The sequence below is a fragment of the Rhinolophus ferrumequinum genome, chromosome 5 (genome assembly GCF_004115265.2).
Source record: "Rhinolophus ferrumequinum isolate MPI-CBG mRhiFer1 chromosome 5, mRhiFer1_v1.p, whole genome shotgun sequence".
NCBI classification, from domain to species: domain Eukaryota; kingdom Metazoa; phylum Chordata; class Mammalia; order Chiroptera; family Rhinolophidae; genus Rhinolophus; species Rhinolophus ferrumequinum.
Window position 1 is genome coordinate 15,803,566 of NC_046288.1, and position 22,328 is coordinate 15,825,893.

General features: G+C 37.3%; 1 protein-coding gene and 1 non-coding gene across 2 annotated transcripts in view; both read right to left on the reverse strand.

The window, feature by feature from the left end:
• SCFD2 (sec1 family domain containing 2) overlaps positions 1–22,328 on the reverse strand; it is a 374,115-nt gene that overhangs the window by 219,314 nt on the left and 132,473 nt on the right. Inside the window, exon 5 of the mRNA XM_033106522.1 lies at positions 20,678–20,927. Within this exon, the coding sequence (XP_032962413.1) occupies positions 20,678–20,927 (250 nt within the window). The remainder of the gene's footprint in view (positions 1–20,677; positions 20,928–22,328) is intronic.
• Positions 11,713–11,819, reverse strand: LOC117022683 (U6 spliceosomal RNA). The gene has a single exon (XR_004423087.1). It is a non-coding gene; the product is annotated as a U6 spliceosomal RNA (small nuclear RNA).

Consider the following 22,328-nt stretch of genomic DNA (forward strand, 5'->3'; position numbering starts at 1 on the left):
GGACAGCGTGGGTGTAGCATACTTGTTGGCACCCGTGTCTGGCCCCTCCCTACCCTGGAGAGTACTGACCCAGATTTTTTTCAGCCTGATCGTGTCCAGTTTTGCTATTCTATTATTTTAAGCAAAACACTGATTTTTTTTTCAATGCCAAATTGAAAAACAAGAGCCATGTCCTTGAAAAAAGCCAATCAAAAAGCCAATACATGTGTGTTCCCAGAATTTTTTCCCCTGATTTTTTCACATACTGAATCTGAATTTAAAACAAATGCAGGCATAAATTGGCTCAAGAGAGAATGGTAGAGATAACAGCAATAAAGAAGTAATCGGCGATTTTATATTTTGATTTTTATTTGCATATACCCGACCAAAATGTTCCAACAAACGTACCTTTGGTGGTTTCGTTCTATTCTAAACTCTGTGTATAGCTGCCCTGCTATGTAACAGCTTGAACACATCCATGGTAATATCTGGAAGGGGTGCTGCTCTGAAATGCTATAATCACTGTAAAGTCAAAAGCCATTAAATATCCATGTCTAAAAAAAAGGCTGAACTCATCTCAGATGATGTCATTTTGTCTGGGCTGCTGTGTTCTCAAAGAGAACAACTTGACATAACCAAAGATACGGTGCGCAAACTCCCAAGGTGACCAGTTTTCACAGAGAAGTGTGAGATTAGGAGGGAGAAAGGGAGAAGGGATAGGATGCAAGAAAATACAGTTTAAAAATAATAATAAAGATACAATTACAGAATAAATTGGTGCTTTGCAATCTGTCTCTGGGAACAAAATTTAAAGCATTCTAAGTGTTTTTAATAGATGAAAACATGTGCTTCAATTCTTACATCAAAGAGATGACCACAATACTGTGAACTATATATTAACTAATGTTATTGTTTACTTTGTGCATTGGTCCTATGTTTTGACAGAAAGGGTGTACGTTCCCAGTGAGGAAGTATCCAATCACATTTTAACTAGGAAGAAACTTTTCTTGTCCAAAGATTGAATTCTTTGCAAGGTGGTGATTTGTACAGAAAAAAAAAACCAAAACAAAACCCAAATCCTATGTCACTATATGAAAAGAACAGATCAGATTTAATTGTTTTTCTTAACCACTACACTACAAGCAAGAAAATAAAGAGTCCAATTATTTTAGAGTAGTTTGGAGAAAACCACAGCTCCACAAATTAAAACCCTACCCATTTTGCCTGTTGGAAAACGTAAATTGTTAATGAACAATGCACCATATCAGTTTCCTGTTCCAGATGGTTCTCTGTCAGGTTGGCAGCAACTCAAGAGCCTGACGAAGAGATGCAGGCATATGTCTTATGTTTAAAATGAAAGACCAAAAAAAAAAGAAGAAGAAGGGGGCTTCTTTTTATAAACACTTCAGTGAAAATTCCAATTGCGTTTGGGACCAATTCAGTCCAGGTGCTAAGGACAGAATAAACAGGCAACACATAAAGGCAACAAAAGTCTGGCTTCTATAGGAATTACATTCTTGCTTACATTTAAAACTAAATTTCAAAATACACACCAATATCACTGTGGTTGTACACATATGTTCTCCTTCTGGCTTTTTAAATGTTAATCTTCCATTCTCACATAATAAAATAAGTCAAAGCCTAGAGACCTGTGTGTCTCTTTTTAATTTTCTTCTCCTGCAATTTTGGGTTGAACTACAGCAGAATAAAACTGAACTGTTTTTCTTTCTACTCAAGGTCCTACTCAATGATCCTCCTTTTAGGCTTAGAGGATGCTCCGTTATATCTGATTAAAGATACTTTTACGTTTGAGGGATAATATCTCCCAGAACTTGGGACACAGATTTAGCACTAGCCTTCTCAACAACTTCCTTTCCAAGGTTAGTTTTAAAAACCTGTTGATAATATACTCGTGCCTTCTTTATTCTAGGTACTATGAATTTAATAAACTGCAAAGCACATTTAAAACAAACTCCTACCTGAAATCTTCACTTAGGAAACACATATGGGATCTGAATTTCTACTTACCAATACATCATCAAATACACATCAAAATACTGACAGTGGTTTTTCTCTGGGTAGTGGGTTTGTAGGTAATGCTTTATTGTATTCTGTGTTTGTTAGAGCATAAGGTCTTTCAAGTATTTTACAATGAACAAGTATGATTTCAATTATCATGGGAAAAATCCAATTAGAAATATTTTAAGGAACATATAAACATGAATGGAGCTTTAAAACTCATCCAAATGACAATCCCTTCCCTTCTAAAGCTTATATTCAAGAATTATATATAATTACACAGCTCTGCATGACAGGCACACTTGCTGCTACTCGAATATGGAGAGGCATTCACATGGTGAAAGCAGCTTTAGTTCTAAGAATTACTTCAGTCGACAGTTGCTCTAATGCTGTTTTTTAAGACACTAGAGAAAATTCCAGACAATTATTTTTCAGGCGTATAAATACCTACTCTTGAAACAATTATTCAGGTGTCAATGACATCTACATTTAGTTACAGGTAAAATACTAAACACAAGAGAGGGAAGATAAGATATATTTTTTTAAACATAAAGATATAAAACGGGTTGATGTGAGTGAATGTTCTTGTGCCGGGCATATCTCGCTTTTTGTATGTCTGTATCCCTTCCTTTGTAGAATGACTCCAACCCCTATTCTAAGTGGCAGTGATGGACAGTTAAGCACAGCCCACTGCCTATTGCTCTAAATCCCTGCCTGCTGTCCTACCACGCAGTTAGGGGCGCATGGCTCATCTGGGTCAAAGGGAACCCCATTCCCCTGGCAACAGTGACTGAAAATCAGTCAGCTTCCTTTACTAAGATTGATCTACAACCACTGGGGAAAAAAAGTTCTTTTTTCCAAGGTTGCTATTCTGAAATGACATGAGCCAGGAAAGGCTAGGAGAGATGAGAGGTCACAGCAAGGCAGTCGTGATAGGAAGAAAATGAGGCAATACTTAGAAGGAAGAAAAGCTGAGGAGATGCAGAGTCCTGATCACGCTGTTGGAGCCCCTGCCCCCACTCTCCTAAATACAGCTCTGTCTCTGGACTTCCCATAGGAGCAAATATGAAAGGCAGATACAACTGGGAAAACATATCAGGAAAATTTATGACTAAGTATTAATAACCTTAATAATCCAAGTGTTCAGATTTTAAATTATTAAGAGTAAAATGAATAATTCAGTAGGAAAAAACCCATGAGCTGGCAATTCACAAAAGAGGAAATACAAATGGCAAATACTTATTTTTCACAGGTACTCAATAAAATGAAATTTATATGTGGCCTCTACATTGTTCTTTACATTTCCAAGTTTTCTATGGTGAGAAGATAGGACTGTAATAGTGGAGGAAAAATCTTAAAGTAAAGGTATTAAAATATAAAATTAACTTTAAGAATGTCAGGCTGGCATCGGTAGGCAGGATGAATGGGTGGGTAGGTGTGGAGTCAGGGATGCTAGAGAGAAGTACCTGGGCCAGTGTATGACTGAGGATAAGGAAGCGTCTTTGGAGAAATGTTAACAGCAACTCCAAGAAAACAGAGATGGCCTCCAGGGAGTGGCCGTCTGCTGGAGGGGGTGAAGTGAAGTCAGTGACTCCATTACTTTCCTCCTGAGACGATAGTGGTATCCTGAAAACGACAGAATAGTACTGGGGAGGAGCTGATTTAGAAGTACAGAAGGGAATCTACTGATTCAGAAAAAAATAAAAGGCATATGAAACTAGAGCCACAGAATGACAGAGAAAGAAGAGACTTTAGATTTGCCCAGTAAGACTCTCATTTTATATGAGGATCGTGAGTCGGAAGCAAGTTAAGTAACTTACTTTCAGATTACACACCTACAGGTATATGTACGAGTAAATATTAGGCCCCCTCCCCACTGTGCTCTTTTCAATCATACCATCGCATCTCTCCTATTTGATCCATAACTATGTGTTCAAGAAAACTATCCTTGTATTCCATGCATTCCATTTTTTCTCATTGAAAAAATTGCTCATGATTGGGCAATTTATATCACACCTAATGTACAGTTAATAAGAATCAGCAATAATTAATCTCTCTCTGTCACATACATGATTATAACAATTGGCATCATGTGCAGACACAAAAATCAGTATGTCTCATGCATGTGTGCACATATAAATATCAATGCAAGATCCGATCCAGTGTCTTAGTTAAGAATGATCATTCAGGCCGGCCCGGTGGCTCAGGTGGTTGGAGTGCGGAGTTCCTAACGCCGAGGTCGCCGGGGCGATCCCCACATAGGTCAGTGAGCTGTGCCTTCTACAGCTAAGATTGTGAACAACAGCTCTCTCTGGAGCCGGGCTGCTGTGAGCAGCCAGAAATGGGCTGCCGTGAGCAGGCCGCGTGAGCGGCCTGGGCTGTTGTGTGCTACCATGTGCTGCCGTGAGTGGCCGACAGCCGGTGAGAGCTGCTGTGAGTGGCTGTCAACTGGCGACCTACTGTGGTGAACAACTGCTTCAGCCAGGGGGGAGCACAAGGCTCATAATACCAGAATAGGCCAGCATGGAGCTGTGTCCTACACAACTAGACTGAGATACAATGGCTTGAACCGGAGTGTGTGTGGAAGGGAAGGAGGCAGAAAAAGGGGAAGGGGAAAAAAAAGAATAATCATTCTTATGATGTGGCATGGAAAAATGAAGTACTTGAGACAGTTATTTGTAGTGATCCCTTAATATATTAGCAAAATTACTTAACTAGTTAGCTACCGTAACAGGCAGCTCTAAGTATCTTTGTCCACAGCTTGTGATATATTTTAAATATGAACTAAATATTTGAAACTTCACTTGATATAGCTGTTTTGTAATATGTGCTGTGGTTAACTATTTTAATCTGTTGGACAGTAAAACGAAATGTAACAGTTCCAACATTTCTCAGGGGAGTGATTTAGGGCAGACATATGTTCTTCATCAGAATTTCCAGCAGAAATCTTAGAAATCTAGAGGAAAAATAGACCCTATTATACGAAACAGTATTGCAAACCATCATGGAAAAGTACAGTCTTTAAAGCTGTTATTTGTTTTGTCTTATTTGGTTTGTTTTGTTTTGGGTTTTGGCAGCCCTGAAACAAGAAATCTGAAATGCGAAATGAAGGTGTATTCCTTAATGAAAAGTCTAATACTGGAATGCCACAACAACTGAGAATCCATAAATTCGTACCAAGAGATGAGGCAGAATCCTTTATGAAATGAATTTCCCCCTACATCGTGAAGTCCTCCTTCAGCCGCGTGGGCGGGTTCAACAGTCACGCTTTTGTACACCGTCACTTGCCACAATGAGCTAAATTTTTCATTCACGTGTGGGTAACATGAAGACTGCTGATGAACTTTTAGGATCACTCTTCCAGTTACCACACCAACATCCTAGTTATGGCTAAGCCAATAGAAATGCTCAAGGTCTAAAGAACAACTTCTCAAGGGAAAGATTTCTGAAATCTTGAAAACTGTTTTTCAATCAGAATAGTGCCCTTAGGAGCAAAAATCTGCAAAAATGCATATTCTGAATTTGATGAATTATTGAGGGAAAACTGTGAGATGAGGAAAGAAAGCAGAGGTGAAGGAGTAAAGGAAGCATACAGGGAGAAATTCGTATTAGCTCCTCATCTATTACAGTTCTCTGTTTGGAACTACTTCATATTTTACTAAGAAGACAATCTTTCTACAAGGCTAGGAAAAGTACTTGGCCAACTATGAAAAATGCTTTGTTTGAAAGACCCACCTCTACTAACATAATAAACAAAATGTCTATGCCTGTGCTAATGGAGATGAAAGTTTTTATAAATAAAGTGGCAGCCATGAATAGCAATAATAATTTTATATGGTCTATGTTTACCTGAACTTTTGAAAAGAGGAAAGCTGTCATAAACAAATCATTGCAATCAATTTTCACTCTTAGTTGTAGAATGTGCCTTTGTTTTACTATGCAGAAGGGCATATATGCTTTCCATTGTAAAGCAGACCATGAAGTACCATGAGCTTCCTTCCACAACCTATTAAAAAACAAATTCTGAGCTCCTTCCTCATTTGCAGTTGATGAAGAGACTTTCCTCTGTTAGACTTCCATTAGAGAATGCAAGTAAACCCCAGCTGAGAGCTCACCAGACTGTGCTTACCTTCCCAAAGTCCGTAAGAAAAGAGCTTTCCAAACGGGACCTGCCTTTCCTCCCTTGGTAACCATGGTTGATCTTGCATAGGGCAATGGGCAATTGAGGAGGAATAGAGAAGGGAAAACTTAGGGAACAAAATCCCTTAAAATAAAAACTTTTGAAAAACTGAATATGATTAAAAATAGCACGGTCTATCATGAAGATAATTTATATGTTTTATCCAAATCAGTGTGAAGTTAGAGTAACAGGAATCCTGCCATTATTTTAAGCCCAAGTTTTGGGACTAGTAAAGGAAGCACAGCTACAGATCTAGCTGAAAAAAATACCATCCACATAATCTGAGGAGAATTTATGCATCATCCCTTCCCCAAAACTTCCTCTTCACATTCCAATATTATAAAGTCCTAAAATGCTTTAGAATTCAGTTGGTACCATTCTTAACGATACCTAAGTGCCAGTGTCTGTTCCCTGTGCTGGAAAGCTCTTCTCACGGGGGGAGTCAGACTTTAGGGCTGGCTTTATTTTCCTGAGATGGTTTCCTTTTATTAAAGTCAAACTGCCTTCTAGAATTTTCTGTCCAATAGATAGAGTTCTGTGAGAAAGTTACTTTCACTTAGGTGGTATCTTTACAGAATATATTTGGAAAGGAAACCTATGCTACCTCACTAGTAAACTTAACGCCAGATTAAAGTTTAAACATATGTGATTTCTTTTTTTAGTTAAAAGAAGTGTAAAAGGAGGTCACTAGGTCCCTTCCTTTGCTTTCTGAGGAAGCTGTAGTGTATCATTTCATCCACCTGGAGATCTTTCAGATATCTAGTAAGTCCTAAAGTTAGATCGAAATGCTTTGCTCTGTAATCAATACCTGAGGCGGTATATAGTACAAAGACTGTAATCTGGAAACCCACAGGCTGAATTCTGTTCTCCAATAACATCTCTGACTCATACAGTGTTTTAGAGCCAATTTCTTAAACTTGGTTAATTTTGAATTAAAAAATTTAAAAATTCAGATTCCTGATTTCTGGAGAGATTGGCAATATCAGAGTCATGCTCTCCTGGCAAAAATTAGAGAATCCCCAGTTTGACACATTCCCCACCACTCCCTATTACCTCCTTCATTAGGACTGAATATCCTTTGCTAAATATCATTGTATTTTCACCGTTGTTTTTCTAAAACTTAACCTACTTTAATTATTTATATTACTTGTTAGTCCCTATAAGCATTTGAGTTTGAGACTCCTATGGCAATACATGGTTTCAAACATTTTTAAAGTATGAGGATAGCATATAATTATAACTTTGGTATCTGTCAATTTTGAAAGATAAAAAGGAGTGACAATTGTTAGTAAAATTACATAGATTTCAGGTGTACAATTCTGTATCACATCACCTATACATCCCATTGTATGTTCACCACCCAGAAATTGTCACCCCAATAAATTAAAAAAAAAAAAAATTGTAAGATGCAGCTAAAGCAGTGCTTAGAAGATAATTTATGCAGTAAATGCTTATATTAGAAGGAATAAAAGAATCAAATCAGTAAAAAAAAGATAAAAAGGAAATAAATTATATAACTTCAGCAATATCTTTAAATTAATTTACATATTATAAATCATAAGCGTAATATTTAGTTTATAGATGATGAATAGAGAACACATGGAACAGTAAACCTTTTTGCTCTAAGTCCTATATTTTCCCAGGAATCTGGAGCCAAAGGATGAGAATCACTATTTAAGTAAAAAGAATTCTTAATTAGGAACTAGGAGACACAGGCTCTAGTCTAGTCCTTGCACTGAACAGGTTATTAGTAGGTGATTTGAGGCAACTAATTTGAGGAAGGTGATTTGGAGCCTTGATTTTCTCATGTGCAAAGTGAATAGACTAGATAATTGTTGAGAATCTGTCCATCTAGAAAACATAATAATATATGGTTATGAGTCCTGACACCTATCATACAAACCAAGGCAACTACGGGACCTCCAAAGAGTGTACCTGGATTGTATCTAAAGACAAAACACTTCTTATGGAGGGAACTGCTATGGAAAAAACGGAAAGACAGTGAAACCTGCAACTGTACTATTTCCAAATTTCTATACAATTTTAATTTTCTGTCCCAAATCACATTTGAAAACCTAGCAGTATATTGGTGAACTCAGCATTTTGAATATCTCTCTTTTTCTTAAGATTTTTATTAGGCATATACCATAGTTATTCAACATTTATATGCCTAAAGGAGTGATCACCATGCTAAGTCCAGCACCCATCGGACGCCGTACAATGCTATCTCAGTATTACTGAATATACTCCCCACACTGACCATCACGTCCCCATGACTGATTTATTTTATACTGGAAACTTGAACCTCTTATTCCCCTTCACTTTTTTTCCCTTAAATATTTTTTTTTCAATTACAGCTGACACTCAATATTATTGTATACTAATTTCAGGAGTACAGCATAATGGTTAGACATTTACATAATTTAAGAAGTGATCCTTGACTAGTCTAGTACCCACCTGGCACTATACATAGTTATTACCATGTTATTGACTATATTCCTTATGCTATACCTTATATCTCCATGACTACTGTGTAAAAACCAATTTGTAATTCTTTTTTTTTTTTTTTTTTAATTTTTTAATTTATTGGGGTGACAATTGTTAGTAGAATTACATAGATTTCAGTTATGCAATTCTGAATCACATCATCCATAAATCACACTGTGTGTTCACCACCCAGAGTCAGCTCCCCTTCCATCACCGTACATTTGATCCCCCTCACCCTCATCCCCCACCCCCCAACCCCCTTACGCTCTGGTAACCACCAAATTACGTTCGCCAGATTAATTTTCAAACCCCGTGGCCATCCTGTGGTCACCGACTGCCCTCCAATCCCCTCACCCTCCCCCCCACCCCCCACTCCCCCCGCCCATCTAGCAACCCTCAGTTTTTCCTCATTGTCTCCCAAACAGTTTCTGATTAGTTCATTCACTTATTCTTTTCTTTAGAATCCGCAAATAAGTGAGATCATATGGAACTTATCTTTCTCTGTCTGACTTATTTCACTTAACATAATGTTCTCTAGATCCATCCATGTTGTTGCAAATGGTAAGATTTCTTTCTTCCTTATGGCTGCATAATACTCCATTGTATAAATGTACCACAGTTTCTTAATCCAGTCATCTACCGATGGGCATTTTGGTTGTTTCCATGTCTTAGCTATTGTGTATAGTGCTGCAATAAACATAGGAGTGCATAGAGATTTTTGAATTGAAGTTCTGGATTTCTCCGGATAGATACCTAGGAGTGGAATTACTGGATCATAAGGTAGTTCCATTTTCAGAATTTTGAGATACCTCCATACTGTTTTCCATAGCGGCTGCACCAGTCTGCAATCCCACCAACAGTGCACAAGCGTTCCCTTTTCTCCACATCCGCGCCAGCACTTGTTGTTTGTTGATTTATTGATGATAGCCATTCTGACTGGGGTGAGGTGGTATCTCATTGTGGTTTTTATTTGCATTTCTCTGATGGTTAGTGAGGTTGAGCATTTCTTCATATGTCTGTTTGCCATCTGTATGTCCTTTTCAGAAAAATGTCTCTTCAAGTCCTCTGCCCATTTTTTAATTGGATCGTTTGTTTTTTTGGAGTTGGGTTGAGTAAGTTTTCCATAGATTTGTGATATTAATCCCTTATCAGATATATCACTGGCAAATATCTTTTCCCATTCAGTAGGATCCCTTCTTGTTTTATTGATGGTTTCCTTTGCTGTGAAAAAACTTTTTAGTTTGATATAATCCCACATGTTTATTCTTTCTCTTAGTTCCCTCGCGCGAGGGTGTATATCAGTAAAAATCTTACTCCGGGTAATGTCTGAGAAGTTTCTTCCTATATTTTCTTCTAGGTATTTTATGGTTTCAGACCTTACATTTAAGTCTTTAAGCCATTTTGAATTTATTTTTGTATATGGTGTAAGGAGGTGGTCCAACTTCATTTTTTTGCATGTGTCTGTCCAGGTTTCCCAGCACCATTTATTGAATAGACTGTCATTACTCCATCGTACATTCTTGCTTCCATTGTCGTAGATTAAATGGCCATATAGGCGTGGATTTATTTCTGGACTCTCTATTCTGTTCCATTGATCTATGTGTCTGTTTTTATGCCAGTACCATGCTGTTTTGATTACTGTAGCCTTGTAGTATAATTTGAAGTCAGGTATTGTTATACCTCCCACTTTGTTCTTATTTCTCAAGATTGCCTTTGCTATTCGGGGTCTTTTATGGTCCCATATAAATTTTAGGATTATATGTTCTATTTCTGTGAAAAACGACGTTGGCAGTTTGATAGGAATTGCATTGAATATGTATATTGCCTTAGGCAGTATGGACATTTTAACTATATTAATTCTTCCTATCCATGAACATGATATGTGTTTCCATCTATTTATATCTTCCTTCATTCCTTTCATCAGTGTCTTATAATTTTCTGAGTATAGATCTTTTACTTCTTTGGTTAAATTTATTCCCAGGTATTTTATAGTCTTTGGAGCGATTGTAAATGGGATTGTTTTTTTAATTTCTCCTTCTGATGTTTTATTATTGGTATATACAAATGCAACTGATTTCTGAATATTAATTTTGTATCCTGCCACTTTACTAAATTCATCTATCAGCTCTAATAGCTTCTTGGTGGAGTCTTTAGGGTTCTCTATATATAGTATCATATCATCTGCATACAATGATAACTTTACTTCCTCCTTACCAATCTGGATGCCTTTTATTTCTTTTTCTTGTCTGATTGCTGTGGCAAGAACTTCCAGAACTATGTTGAATAGAAGCGGAGATAATGGGCATCCTTGCCTTGTTCCTGATCTTAGGGGGAATGGTTTTAGCTTTTCCCCATTGAGTATGATGTTAGCTGTGGGTTTGTCATATATGGCCTTTATTATGTTGAGATAAGATCCCTCTATTCCCACTTTCTTAAGGGTTTTTATCATAAATGGCTGTTGGATTTTATCAAATGCTTTTTCTGCATCTATTGATATGATCATGTGATTTTTATTTTTCATTTTGTTAATGTGGTGTATCACATTAATAGATTTGCGGATGTTGAACCACCCCTGCATACCAGGAATGAATCCCACTTGATCGTGGTGAATGATCTTTTTAATGTATTGCTGAATTCTGTTTGCTAATATTTTGTTGAGGATTTTTGCATCTATGTTCATTAAAGATATCGGCCTGTAGTTTTCTTTTTTTGTGGTGTCTTTGTCTAATTTTGGGATCAGGGTGATAGTGGCTTCGTAAAAAGTGTTTGGGAGTCTTCCCTCCTTCTGGATTTTTTGGAAGAGCTTGAGGAGAATTGGTGATAATTCTTTTTTGAACGCTTTGTAAAATTCACCTGTAAAGCCATCTGGTCCAGGGCTTTTGTTTGTTGGGAGACTGTTGATTACTGATTCAATTTCCGTGGTGGTAATCAGTCTATTCAGGTTTTCTGTTTCTTCTTGAGTTAGCCTTGGAAGGTTGTACGCCTCTAGAAAATTGTCCATTTCTTCCAAATTGTCAAATTTGTTGGCATATAGTTGCTCATAGTAAAAAAATATGGAACGCTTCACGAATTTGTGTGTCATCCTTGCGCAGGGGCCATGCTAATCTTCTCTGTATCGTTCCAATTTTAGTATATGTGCTGCCGAAGCGAGCACCCAATTTGTAATTCTTAATCCCTTCCCATTTTTTATCCATCTCGAACTCTCCTCCCATCTGGCAACCATCAAAATGTTCTCTGTATCTATGAATTTGTTTCTGTTTTGTTTGTTTGTTCATTTTGTTCTTTAGATTCCACATATAAGCAAAATCACATTGCATCTCTCTGTCTCTGTCTGACATACTCCACTCAGCAAAATACCCTCAAGGTCTATCCATGCTGCCACAGATGGCAAGAACCCATTCCCTTCCACGGCCAAACAATATTCCACTATATATATGTACCACCTTCTCTTTATCCATTCTTCCATCAATGGAAACCCAGCTGCCTCCACATTTTGGTCATTGAAACAATGCTTCAATGAACATACGGATACACGTGCCCCCTTGAAATAGCGTTTTGAGTTTCTTCAGATAAATACCCAGAAGTGGGATTACTGGGTCCTTTTTGGTCTTTTTATTTATTTATTTATTTATTTTTAATTTTTTTTGGTCTTTTTTATAGCCTTTGTTTTAAACTCTATTTTGTCTGGTATACGTATTGGTACCCTAGCTTTTTGTTTTGTTGTTTCCATTTTCGTGAAATATCTTTTTCCATCCCTTTACTTTCAGTCTATGTGTGACTTTCGATCTGAAGTGTGTCTCTTGTAGGCAGCATATGTAAGGTCTTGTCTTCATATCCATTCAACCACCCTATCTTTTGACTGAGCATTTAATCCATTTATATTTGAAGTAATTGTAGATAGATGTGTTGTTATTGCCATTTTATTATTCATATTTTGGATCTTTTTTTATTTTATTTTTTTCATCTTAAAGAAGTCCCTCCAACATTCCTTATAATACTGGTTTGGTGGTGATGAGCTTCTTTAGCATTTTCTTGTCTGGCAAGCTCTTTACATGTCCTTTGATTTTAAAAGATAGTCTTGCTGAGTAGAGTAATCTTGGTTGTGGTTCCTAACTTTTCATCACTTTGAATATTTCCAGATAATTCCTTCCAGCCTGCAAAGTTTTTGTTGAGAAATCAGCTGACAGTCTTATGGGAACTCTCTTACAGGTAACTAACTCCTTTTCTCAAGCTGCTTTTAAGATTCTTTGTCTTTAAACTTTGGCATTTTAATTATGAGGTGTCTTGGTATTGGCTTCTTTGGGTTTATCTTATTTAGACTCTCTTCACTTCCTAGGCTGGTATGTTTATTTCCTTCACCAAGTTAGGAAAGTTCTCTGTCATTATTTCTTCAAAACAGTTTTCAATTCCTTGCTGTCTCTCTTCTTCTAGTACCCCACGATGTGAATGTTGGTACACTTGATGTAGTCCCAGAGACTCCTTAATATCCTCATTTTTTTTGGATTCTTTTTTCCTTTTGCTGTTCTGATTGATGTTTTCTGCTACCTTATCTTCTAAATCACTGATTGATCCTCTGCTTCATGTAATCTACTGTTGATTCCCTTTAATATATTCTTTATTTCAGTTATTGTATTCTTTATTTCTGACTGGCTCTTTTTTTTTAATGTTTTCTATCTCCATTGTTATGTTTCCTGTCTCTTTGTGGAAGTTCTCCCTGAGGTCACTGAGCATCCTTATAACCAGTGTTTTTAACTCTGCATCTGATAGATTGCTTATCTGCATTTTGTTTACTTTCTTTTCTGAACCTTTGTTCTGTTCTTTCGTTTGGGACATGTTTCCTTGTCTCCCCATTTTGAATGCCTCCTTGTGTTTGTTTCTATGTATTAGGTAGAGCTGCTATGTCTCCCAGTCTTAGTAGAGTGGCCTTATGTAATAGGTGTCCTGTGAGGCCCAGTGGCACAGTCTCCCGGTCACCTGAGTTGGTTGCTCCAGTTGTCTCCCTTGTGTGGATTGTGTGTGCCCTCCTCTTGTAGCTGAGCCTTGGTTACTGTTTGCACACCAATGGAGGGATTGACCCTCAGGATGACTGGTTATGAGGACTGGCCTTGACTACAGTGGAGGAGCTGTTGTACAGGTGCTGATGCTACAGAGCAGGATTTGTTTTTTCAGGGCTCTGTTGCTCTTTTGGTGTGTCATCCTTGGAGGCAACCCAGTGATGCTCTGGCTTGGTCTGAAGCTGGTCACTGGGCATGCTGGCCCCAGGGCCTCCTGGGAGGGGCCCCACCACAGGCCAAGTCAGCTGTAGCCTGTACCCTGCCCAAGGCCAGCTGGCATGAGCCACAAAGCAATCTGCAGATAGCCACCACTTATGCTGGGTTTGGAGGCATCTCGAGAGGCCAAGCTGCTTCTGCTGGTGCTGGGTTTGGGGCTGCTCAGTAGGAGGTACAGGACACACCAAAGCCAGATGCTGCTGTTTGGGTTTTGTGAACCTTTGAGAGATTTTAGGAAAGTTCGCAGCATGAACCAAGACAGGTCATTTGTATGGAAAAGCCACTTGAAGCAGCTTGGGTAGGCATGAAAGTTGGGTGTGGCAGAGTCTCAGGGAATCACCAGGGCTGGGGCAGCTGTGTTAGCCAGGTAGATGGAGACTCAGATATGGTGGCTGCCTCATCGGCACACCAGGACGTGGGAGGTCTCAACAAAGAAACAATGGCTTCTGCCAGCACTTCTGTCTAGGAGAAAACTGCCCCTCCAGCCCTCACTCTGAGGCCAGACAACTCAGTTCCTTCCCATTTGTCCCTGGTGCCTTTTGAGCTTCTGTCCCAGTGCTGAAGCTCAGAGCAAGTGAGTCCATTAGCAAGCAAGTCTGTGCGTGGTCCTTTTAACAAGAGCGCCTGGGACTACAGCTGACCTCATCTCACTCAGCTACAATCTCCACTGGTTTTCACAGCAGAAGTTATAGTGACTTCTCTCCCTGGCACTGGAACCCTAGGCTGGGGAGCCTGGTGTGGGGCTGGAGCCCCTGGCTTCTCTGGGGAGGACCTCTGCAGCCAAGATCCCTCCTGATTTTAATGGTCACATGTGGGTGTGGGAACAGCCCGTTCTGCATCTCTGATTGTTCTATCCATTTCAACATGGCTTCCTCTGTATATCCTTAGTTGTAGGACTTTGGTTCAGCTAGACTTCAGGCAATTCTCAGTGACAGTTGTTCTGCAGGTTAGTTGTAATTTTTATATGGTCATGAGAGGAGGCAAGCACAGCATTTACATACTCTGTCATCTTGACCAGAAATCTGAATATAGCTCTGCGGAGCTCAGATTTGAGATATATTTTTTAGATATGTAAGTTTATAGGCTCAAACTTCTATATATTTTTCAGATCAAAAGAGATATTGTGTATGACAGCACTTTAAACACTATAGTACTATACAGAATTATCAGATATTATAATGCTGTTATTACCTGGTATTTCCCCAGTCCTTGTTTATGTAGGATCCTATTTGGTCAGATCTAATTCATTAACTTGAAATTCTTTTTTCATAGCTGTTATGTAATACCAAGCTATCATAGCATTCAAATTCACACATTTTGGATGTTTAATTATATTTGGTAAAATATCATGGTTTTTTTTGTGTGTTTTTTTGTTTTGTTTTGTTTTGTTTTTAGTGTTTTCTGTGTTTGTCTTGTCTCTAAAATTACTGCAAGCTCTTTGAGGAGAGGTGTTTCTGATGATAATAATAGTGATGACAACAAAATAACAATAATGATATAAATAATGGTGATGACATAGATAACATATGCTGATAACACATTATGTACCAAGATCTGTACCAAGCACTACCACTTTTTATCTCATGAGTTTGTCAATATTACCATCTCCTTTTTATTTGTGAGGAAAATGAAAATCAGTAAAGTGAAATAACTTACTCAAGATCACACAACTACTGAGAGGTCCACCTAACTCCAAATCCTGTGCTCAGAGCCTATACACTCTACTGCCACTGCCCCCATGGGTTCTACGCTTAGAATAATGCTAGATACACAGACATGTTAAATAAATATTGATAAGTTGAAACTATTCCTGATATAAGTCCAGTGATATTAGCACAAAATAGCGCATCATTTCAGCATATATTGTAAAAGAAATTTCAATATTATAATTGTAAAATCAAAGAACCCTAGGCATCAGTCCACTTCACAGTGTATTATCTTTGCCTTAGAAATTCCTCTGTAGGGGAAGCCTATATGATAATTGCAGCAAATACAAGGTTGTTACCTAATGTCCATTCTAAACCTTCTTTCTTCTAACAGAACCTTGACTTTGTTCATGACAAATATATGTCCACTTAAAAATACCCATCAGATTCTCCTGTAGCCAGAAATGGTCATGAAACCCAGTTAGCCAATGATACAAGTCTTCAGGGTAGGACTTACAGAAAGGCTATTGTTTTCCTTATAAAAAAGAACAGACTCTGCTACTATATGATTTTACTTTTATCCTTCCTCACTTTTTGACTGAAGCATGGACATAATGTTAAGAAGGAGTGCCCACCTTAAGGCCATGATAACAAAACCACACCTTCAGGAAAAAAGGAAGAAAGGGAGGGAGGGCAGGGTGGGCAGAAAGAGCGAGAGTTTTGCTGCCTGTCTGTAAACTTCCTGAATGAGAAAAATAAATCCCTATTTGTTAAGCTAAGCCAGTAAATTTTCCATTACATATATCCAGGTGCAATCTTAAAGCAACGATACAGTTACTGATCATCCCAAATTATCAAGAGGAAGTAAAAGAAAAGTCTAACAAATGTAAATTATAGTTTCTATGGTATTTTCATGCCTCTATCTTGAACTACAGAATTTTTAGATACTTTGAATCATTCATTCCCTAGCTTTACACTAAGCCTAGCTAAATAGATCTAGCCCCTATTGACTTTTTCTTTAAAGATACTATATAAATTCAGGGCAATAAATCAATGAGTATACAAAAATTTTTTACCAAAAAAAATTTTTCCAAAATAGTTTAGGGTGTCAAAAACCATATGCAAGTTTTGCTTTTCTTTTGTTTACTGATTCTAGAGCCTTCTGACCAAGAAACCTTAGCACAAGGATTTGCCCCTAATAGTTTCCAGGTGTATCAGACTGCTGCTTCACAGGTCACCTGGGTAAGGCCTTAGAGTGACGGGAGCCCCGGAGGCTAATTGACTCTGAACACAACAGGCCTGTCCACTTACCTCAGTATACTATGCAAACATTCTCATTGTCTACGTGCATCACAGTGTGGAAAAGGTTGGGAAGCACTACCCTATATGACAGCTAGATGCTCTCAAAATAATAACAGCAATGGAAAAAAAATGACCTATTTACAATACTGTATGGACCCAAAATTAGCTCCTACACATAACATCATTTTATTCTCGGCAAAATCATGAGTGGTCAATACAGCACTTACATTTATTATCAAGGCTCAAAGATGCATGACGTGCCCATGTGCACACTACTAGGAAATGGCAGAGCCAGGACTTTCGCATCAAGGATTTCCACATCTGAGCCCTATGCTTTTTCTGATACAGCTCCCTGTATGATGACATTCCAAGTCTGCACAGATCTTTAAAATTAGGGTTTTGATTTCATTCTCTGAAAAAAGTTCAAATGGTTTTCCTTTGTTTTGTCTTGTGACTGCCATGCAAACACGAACGCATATGGAAACTGATATTCTCTTTGAACTTAGCAAGACTGAGAAAGGACAACATTAAATGACATATTTAGGCCATACCAATTTTCTTTTTACAGCTCCCATCACTGACACCCAGAGACCCAACCTTTGTTATTTTATGTGAGTAGAAAAGAGAGTTTTTGCCTACCACTCTCCCCACAACTATCTATTAAAAAGAAAATAGTATGCTGCCATTGACCACGCTGAAGTTTTGTTTTTGTTTTGCCAATTACAATTTCTCATCGTCCTTTCCATAAAAGGGAAAAATAGGGGAAAATGAAAGAACTTGCCAAAAGTAAATTACATATTTAACATGTAAAGGGAAATATAAATTCTAAACATTGGACAATTATTGTCAAAAGATATTATTGAAATAAAAATAATTGAAGTTTGCTACTCCTGTTTTAGAAAAGCTAGACAACTAATAGATTTCAATGACTAAAAATGATATTTTAATTTCTTTATAGCAATGCAGAAACAAAGAGGATACATGCACAAAAATAGGAAGGTTTGAGGAAACATCTACAAGTAGCTATTATAGACATATTAAAAAGCACAGGCAGTATCTAAAATATCAACCAAATATAAATTTACTGTTCAGAAAATAAGAACATGATGAAATGGTAGAGCATATATGGCATAAACAATAAGTATAACCAAGCATAAGTTGGACAATATAACAAATACAGTGGTTATGGAAGTGAGCTTGTAGCAGGTTTAGAATCTCGTGTTTAAAGACACGGCTCTGGATCCAGAAACCAGGGTTCAAATTCTGGTTCTGTCACTTAGAAGTTGGGCAATGATAAAATGCTTAAGTTTTTAGTACAGAAAAAGTGTTGCTTTCCTGATCTCACTGACAGTTAAGATGTATAAAATTATAGCATTATATAAAAAGTAGAATTCTTATATTGATTGCTTCTTTTCAACAACACTTGTTAACCACAAAATGTGCACAAGGCATAAAATAAAGTCTGCCACCCAGTAACAAGGAAGCCAAGACTGTAAACTGGAATAACATAAGCATAACAATGTGGGCAAGTTCATGGCAAAAAGCCAGGCTAACCTCGGTCAACGATAGGCTAAGCGCATTTGAAGGCAATTCGATTCTTCCGGTCCATAGTGGCGTATCCCATCCTATTCTGTGATATTCAGTGACCACAGCCTCAACACTACCCTATTACTTTTTATCCTGGGATGTAGATTAAATATTCTCTTCAGCAGCTAACTGTAAATATAAGCCCTACTTCTCAGGAGTTTACAACATACTTAATAAAGGGTCTGTCTACACCGGCCAAGTAAAAGTCTATCTTCGGAAATAAAGTTCTTTTGGTGTGCACAGCGGTTGATCAATGCATGTGTGTTTCAATGGTAAATTCACTTAAGTTAAATTTAAGTAGCACTCCTTTTCCAGCCTGTTTAAACTGTGCGTGCAAAGTTAATCTAAGTAGGAATGCATACTCAGTATTACAAAATAAGATCTCTCTAAACTTTTAAAATATATTAAAATTTCCACAAATTCTTATTTTTTAACCTTCAACTGCTAAACTTACAAATTTTCCTAATATAAACATGAATGTATAGCAGTGTTTTAAAATGTGAAATCAAAGTTAAAAACAAGAAAATGCAATATCCTGAGCAATCATAAATAGAGAAACTAATAAAGAATGAAATGCTGGGTCAATAAACACCTTGAGCAAATAGCAAATGAATTCTGTCACAGCATGACTTCAATTCCCAAAATAATAGAGTAACATATTAATGTTACAGAAAAGCTATCCAAATAACTTTAGCTAAAACACACAATCTTTGTTGTCTGTTTCTGAAATTATGCATTTTAAGAATAATTTCCAATTAAACTCTCCTAAGCATTCAATTTTACTTTGAATCAAATCACTGTTCTAAGCACTGTGTGAACCATATTAAAACTTTCGAAGTCAATATTCATTTATAGCCAAACACATGTAATCACATATATAATGCTATACCTAAGTGAAATGGGAACAAATTCCACAAGTTTCCCTTAAGATTTCAAGTTGGCAAACAGGGGCCAGCCCAGTGGCTCAGGTGGTTGGAGTGCCGCGCTCCCAATGCTGAGGTCGCCGGGGCAGCACAAGGCTCATAATAGCAGCATGGGGCAGGGAGCTGTGTCCTACACAACTAGACTGAGAAACAACTGCTTGAACCGCAGTTGGGTGGGGGGACGGAATAAGAGGGGGAAAAAAGGTTGGCAAACAGGTTCTATACTAAGCAAGAAAATGTCTCATTTCTGTGGAAACTTCATTCAGTTTCCATCTCATCAGGGTTTCATTTTCCATAACAAACATAGGAAAGGTCAGCAGTGGGCACAAAGGAAAACACACATGCATGGGACGCTTAGGTTGACAGCTACACAGCCTGCTTCTGAGCAATCTGGATAGTTCCCTCAGGGAGGCACAACAGGGGACAGGAAGAAAAGTGGGAAGATATACGATCTGCCTCAATTGAGCCTTCCTGAACGGAAAGGTCTACACACACCTACATACGCACAGTCATTAATGAATGGAAATCTGGTATGTTTTTAAGGTGTTTAAGTTTTATGTGTAAATTTTAATAACGTCTCAGTCTCAAACAGACCCAGGCTTAATCCATACTAATGGCAATAAGCTTTACACAAAATATAAATAAAAATATTAAATTTGATGCAGAATAACACAAATGAATGTCTCTATGACAGTTCTTACTAGAGGCGAAATAGAGTTTATAATATTTAATTATATAGTTCCCCCAAATTAACATAGCCTACTTTACGGGGATGTTCAGGCATTATTTTAGATACTACCAAATAATTCAGATTCAAAATGAAATACGAGGAGTCAAAATAAGAAACTATTCTAGAAAATGGAAACTTTTAATCCTATAACATTATGTAATACATTAGAGAACTTTTTTTTGAAGTTTGAAATGACAATCTCAAAGAGAATATGTCAACACAAACCCTTTGAATAGAATGCAATACATTTTATTTTTCCTTCAAGATATTATGCCCTATGAGTATTTTGCTATTTTAAGAAAGCTTTGGCTCCAAGGAACATAAATTCTGACAAGCAAGTAGAAGGCCATTTCACTCCCACGACTGGAAAAAAAATACTACAATGAAAACCTCTGATCTTAAAGGCTAGCTAGCATTCAGCAGGCCTCATGAAATTCCAAACAGTTTCAACGAAGATGGTTATATCCTCTTCCTGCAATAGCCTTTATTTTTAAACTTATTTTCTGTACCAATAATTTTTATGACCTACTTGTATATCTTTGTTAAACACTCACCTGTGACTTTTTGCAGCAAAGGTGACAACTCAGACTCCTCACAAAAGACCTTGGCCAATGCTTTCTTCACTTTTTCTTCAGCTTCAGCCAGGTCTTTGTCCTCTGTGAACTCTCCAGTGACAGAATAAATATATATTAGGAGGATCAACAGTTCTTCGGGGCTGTAGTCATCATTGGTCCTCTGATTCAAAGGCTTGATTATGGGAAGCAGCTGATTTAACACAACAGACATCGTCGACTCCCCAATGCTCTGAAATAAAAGGTGGTAATGTGAAAATATGTCAATCTTACCCAAAGACATAATTCATGTACTACATCAGTCCAAAGACAGCTCGCAAACAAATCCGTGATGCTCACTGGCTAGATTGCTTCTTATTTGTTTGTTTCTCATCCTGGAGAGAATACTGTAAGGAATTTGGCATTAGAGTTGTTGTTTTGAAAGATCTAGTGCATAAAACGACTAGTCAAGTTGTAGACCCTTTTATATTATCTTATATATTGCTTAAACAAATAAAAGTCCACTAGTTTTAAATATAAAAATAGAAGTACTTCAGACACTAGAAATTGAAAATAAAAATATTTGTAAAGTAATGTGATTAAAAATAAAATCATGCCAGCATCTATATATCCAAATGAATACTGACACTCCTTCAGAGGAATTACCTCACATTTTGCAGCATAGTCTGTTCAATATTCTCTACACTGGCAAATATTGGTCAGAATAGATTTTTTTTATAACACTGAGAAGTCACTCTCTACTGAATCTGGTGATAGAATAAGAAGTCATACTGAGTAATGTCACTAAGGGTTCAAGATATCTTAGGGTTAGTCTGAAGGTAATTCACCTTAAAACTAAAAAGTTTTTGCTTTTAGCTTTTCCACCAATTTCCTGAGTGCTATTTAACAGAGGATTTCAAAATTCCATGCATGTGATAATAGCATTACACTACTGGAATAACTGCAGAACATCCAAAGCACTATGCACATTTCTAGTACAAATTCCGAGAATTTTGGTGGACAGATAAATCTCCATTTTAAATACTGTGATTTAATTTCACCTGCAATATAAGATAACCTTATAAAATAAAATTCAACTATTGGTATTTATACTAAAACCAGGGGTGAAATGATCACAACTTGCAGCTTTCACATTATTCATTCAGAAGAGTTCATTGAGTATCTACTATGTTCCCGATACTATTCTAGGTCTGGGGACACAGCACTAAAAAAAAAAAAAAAAAAAAAGAAAAGAAAAAAAAAATCCCCTTCTCTTATAGTGCTTACATTTTATAATAGTTAGGGGAAACAGACAATTAAAAGCTACAGAAGTAAAATATATAACATATTAGATGTTGGTAAGTGCTATAGAGAAAAATAAAGCAGGAAAGGACGATGGGACTTTAGGTAGGTGTGTAGGTTGTGTGTGTGTGTGTGTGTGTGTGTGCGTGTGTGTGTGTGTAGGTGAACATGTACTATTTTAAAGATGAAATCCATGGTAAGGGAGTATTGGAATAAAGTAAAAAAAACTTATAGAAACTCATTTCTGAATAAAGTTGACAGCTAGCAGGTGAATGTGATTCTTTATTGGGATGACTACCCAAAATAACTGGTTGGTCGAGTTATTTCCACACCTAGAAAAATTTGGATATAT